The following is a 4,254-nucleotide window of genomic DNA, read 5'->3' as shown; positions in this document are numbered from 1 at the left end:
GGTGTGTGAGTATTTATAGCCCTCTCTCAAAAACTAGCCGTTACTGTTCTATCGGACCTAATCGGACTATCCGGTGAACACCAGAGTATTCGGCCCAAAATACAAAAACAGCGTCAGAACGGTCACAGAACGTGTCAGAACTAGCCGTTACAATTCTATTAAGTTACCAGAGTCTCCGGTGAACACCGGAGTCTCCGGTCCTGACAGGGCTTTCAAAAAAAACTAAGTCCGGAGACTTGCCGGACCCTCCGGCCTCTCCAAGTACCGGAGTATCCGGTGAACACCGGAGACTCCGGTCTTTTATCAAAAAAGAATAAATGCTAATTGAGACACCCCTGCCGGAGTCTCCCTTGAAAACTCCGGTTAAAACATTTTTCTCCTACCGGAGTATCCGGTGAACACCGGAGACTCCGGTCTTTTTCAATAAAAATAAAGACTTAACCGATTGACCTCTCGGAGACTCCGCCCTTAAAACCCACCAACTACCGGAGTATCCGGTGAACACCGGAGACTCCGGTCTTTTTCAACAAAAATAAATCGGAACCGAGCACCCTCTGCCGGAGTCTACCTCGGAGACTCCGGACTAAATACTGAGTACCGGAGTATCCGGTGAACACCAAAGTATCCAGACTCAGTGAACTTTGCAGAACAAACCCGATGTCCGTGGGTGAGTGTGTCTCTCAACATGTTGGTTCTAAAGGATATCTTGAGCATTGAGACACTAATCAAGCAATCAAATGCAACCCTCTTAATAGAGCGGCTATCCTAGACTCAATTTCAAAAATAAAAGAATTTAAATCCTGTTGAGTACTCCTAGTTGCTTCTCCTTTCTTTTCGACGGGCGTCAAACGTCATATGTCTTCTCAACTAAGACTTAAACCTATTCATAACTTAGATAAACATATTAGATCCTTAATCGTTTTGTCATCAATAAGCCAAAACCCACTTAGGGGGCCTAGATGCACTTTCAAGACGGCGTGTTGATAAAGTCAAGTGAAGGGGATGCCGGTGCAAGTGACAAGGTGGCCTGAGGGATCGGGAGCAGGAGAGACTTGCCGGCGGTCAGGATCGCATGACAGAGTAGACATGTCGACATCGAAGCGCTTGATTAAGGTGTAAGTAAGGCGGCGAGTCACGCTTTGAGAAGCATGCAGGTGGTTTTGTGGTTTGGCCTCAAAACCGTGGGAGTACTAGAGGAGTACATGGTACCATCGTGAAGCTTGCATCGAGGAGAAGCTAAGTTGTGAAGGTGCCACAGCCGTTCGATGAATGGAGAAGAAAATGGACCAAAATATCCTTAGTGGTAGGTATGAGTGTACTACAAGAGAGGAGTATTTTAGAAAAAAGCTATGAAACTTAGAGGTCAAGTTTCTTAGACCTATAAATAGAAGGGTATGGCTATGAGAGAGTTTGAACCAACCACTTGAGTCTCCTTGTACCACCCATTTGGGAGTTTAGAGCTAGGATTTTAGAGGAGAGAAAGATGATTGCTTAGCCTATGTAATAGGTAAGAGTTTTGAGAGATAAATCTTTGTAATCCGCTTAAAATAGGGCAGATCCCTTTGAGTAATGAAGTTTATGTTTTTTCATATACTTGAATTCCCTTCATTGTTTCCCTCTATTGGTTCCCTTGAAAGTTTGCAAGTTTTTCGGTTTCTAGTTTTTATTTTGATTTTGGTTTTTGTGCTGAAATATCAACACCTTGTGAGGTCATTTTTTTTTTGTTGCTAGAGGCATAAAATTCACATACACATGCTTGTGTGATGGAGTCTTAAATTCCCTTGCCTCTAAACAATCAAATTGGAGAGTTTCATTGTTCGGTGTTTATCTTTTTATTTTATTTTTTTTGGAAGTTGTGATCTTTCGAGTGCTAAAACATATGGATTGATCTTAAATGGAACCTATGGTTCATATACCATCCGTAGAGTCATGTTACTTCGATTTTCTCTTGTTAAAACTTCTCTCTATTTTTACTTCCGCTTGAGTTTTAAGGTGCCGAGGTGCGTTGGGTGATCCAAATAGGAGAAAACTAAGGCGCCTATTCACCCACTGTAGTCACCAATCTCGTTCTACACCCATGCTAGGATTAAGTCCAACATCCTCAACATCACCAGCAACGACCGCACATCAACCACATCTTCACTGTAGAGCTCGACACCACCCAAAGCCCCGAGTTCCACAACATCGACAACAACCACATCAGCGTCGACATCAACAGCCTCACGTCTGTCAAGGCCGCCAGCGCCGGCTACTAGGATGACTGAACCTGTGAATTCAGGAACCTGATACTGGTCAGCAGTGAGGTCATGGAAGCATGGGTGGACTACGACGGCAGCGCCACATGAATCAACTTAACGCTGGCTTCGGTTGGGATAAAGAAGCAGAGGAAGCCACTGGTCTCGGTTAGGGTCGACCTCTCGACGGTGATCACTGATGAAGCATACGTCGATCGGCCTCTCATCGTCGACGGGCATGCCGAGCATGCACCACTACGTGCTCGGCTGGAGCTTCGACGTTGGTGGTCCGACTCCGGACATTGATATGGCCAAACAGCTCAAGTTAGCTTCCAAAAGCTCCAAGTCCTGGTTCAAGACCTTGGTGATAGCTCTACCAGTTGTCTTTGGCGTGCTCACGCTCACCATGGTTGCATGTGTTATTCTGCTCATGAGGCGTAGGTACAGATACACCGAATTGTAGGAAGATTGGGAGGTCAAGTTTGGGGCGCATGCACTGGCTTTTGTAGAAGGATTTGTTTCATGCCACCGACAGATTCATGAATAGGAGCTCGCTTGGCACTGGAGGATTTGGGAGGGTGTACAAGGGAGTGCTCCCGACCTCCAGCATGGAGGTAGCAGTGAAGATGGTGTCGCATGAATCGAGGCAGGGGATGAAGGAGTTTGTTGCTGAGGTAGCTAGTATTGGTCGTCTCTCGCACTGCAACCTTGTACAATTGCTTGGATGTTGCCGGCTCAAAGATGAACTTCTTTTGGTCTATGATTATATGCCGAATGATAGTCTTGAGAAGTATTTGTACGGCCATGATGACAAGCCTGCACTTAATTGGGCTCAGAGGTTTCATATTATCAAGGGCGTTGCATCTTGCTTGCCTTCACGAGGAATGGGAGAAAGTTGTGGTACATCAAGATGTCAAAGCAAGAAACGTGTCCTCCTCGACGGTGAGATGAATGGGCACCTAGGTGACTTTGGGCTTGCAAGTACTACAACAGAAATAGTCATCTGTACCGTCTCATCAGTACCAATTATGATAAAACCGATATTGATGAAGTATCAGTACCGGTTCATAACTTTCCACACTCAATTAACAATCGAGCCGAGTTGAACAGGCACTGATACTGTGTATCACTGCTGGCTCTTGGAACAATACATAAAGATGATAAAGATGATAAAGCATCAAATTGTTTCTCCGCTTTGGTGATGCATTCTTCCATCCCCTCTTCGGTGACCTTCCAAACATCTAGACCTTTTGGTTCCAAAAAACATGTCATAAGAATTTTCCAACGGGGGAAATTAGTGCCATCAAAGTGTGGAGCACTACTAATATCCATCCCTAACCTCAGACATCAAAACTCTAGGCGGTTAAGCCCAATTGAAAAGCATGAGGCTCTGATACCAATTGAAGGGAATCGAGGACGTCCTAAGAGGGGGGTGAATTAGGAAATTTAAAGCTATTAGCTCCAAAACTTTCACAAGATAAGTCTATCTCAATTTCTATCTAAATGTGCTCTAGACTTATCTAGTGTGTCTACTTCTACAACTCATAAGGATTGCAAGGTAAAGCAAGAATGTAAATGCGAAAATGTAAATGACGTAGAGAGACAAACTCGGCACAAGGGATTTTTATCCTGTGGTATCGGTGGCACACAAGCGACGCCTAGTCCACATTGGAGCTCCACAAAGGATATGCTCCCGGTCGCCAAATCTCTTCCGGTCACGACTCTTGAGATACGAAGTCACCAAGACAAGGCCTCAAGCACGATAAGCCACCAAGACACCAAGGCGAGATCTCACCACTAACCTCTCTTCCAGTCACTTGTACGCCGTCTTCACTTCGGAGCTTTAGTCACAAAGACAAGGGCCTCCGCGTCCCAACACAATCCTCTTGTCACCGCTCCACACCAAGTAAGAGGGTCAACAAGTTACCAGCGGGTCACAAAGACTCCAAGGCACCGGCGTACCTCCCGGTACACTTTTGGATCACTCCTTGATCCACACTATAGGTTGCAGCACCTAGCA

The 4,254-nt window shown here is 45.4% G+C and overlaps 1 protein-coding gene across 1 annotated transcript; it reads left to right on the top strand.

Annotated features, from left to right (window-relative positions):
- Window positions 1-2,472: 2,472 nt before the first annotated feature.
- LOC133923136 (L-type lectin-domain containing receptor kinase SIT2-like) lies at window positions 2,473-3,340 on the top strand. Its single transcript, XM_062368578.1, has 2 exons — window positions 2,473-2,675; window positions 2,770-3,340. Exons 1-2 carry the CDS (start codon window positions 2,473-2,475, stop codon window positions 3,338-3,340), a joined length of 774 nt encoding a protein of 257 aa, XP_062224562.1.
- Window positions 3,341-4,254: the final 914 nt, after the last annotated feature.

This window comes from Phragmites australis, chromosome 6, assembly GCF_958298935.1.
Source record: "Phragmites australis chromosome 6, lpPhrAust1.1, whole genome shotgun sequence".
Lineage (NCBI taxonomy): Eukaryota > Viridiplantae > Streptophyta > Magnoliopsida > Poales > Poaceae > Phragmites > Phragmites australis.
The sequence above is the reverse complement of the archived record's forward strand: the minus strand, read 5'-3'. Positions and strand labels throughout refer to the sequence as shown.

Excerpts from the sequence above, each read along its gene's own strand:
- LOC133923136 (XM_062368578.1), top strand. The coding sequence starts at position 2,473 with ATGCCGAGCATGCACCACTACGTGCTCGGCTGGAGCTTCGACGTTGGT. Across the intron at positions 2,676-2,769 it reads ATTCTGCTCATGAGGCGTAG|ATTCATGAATAGGAGCTCGC; the intron begins GTACAGATACAC and ends TGCCACCGACAG.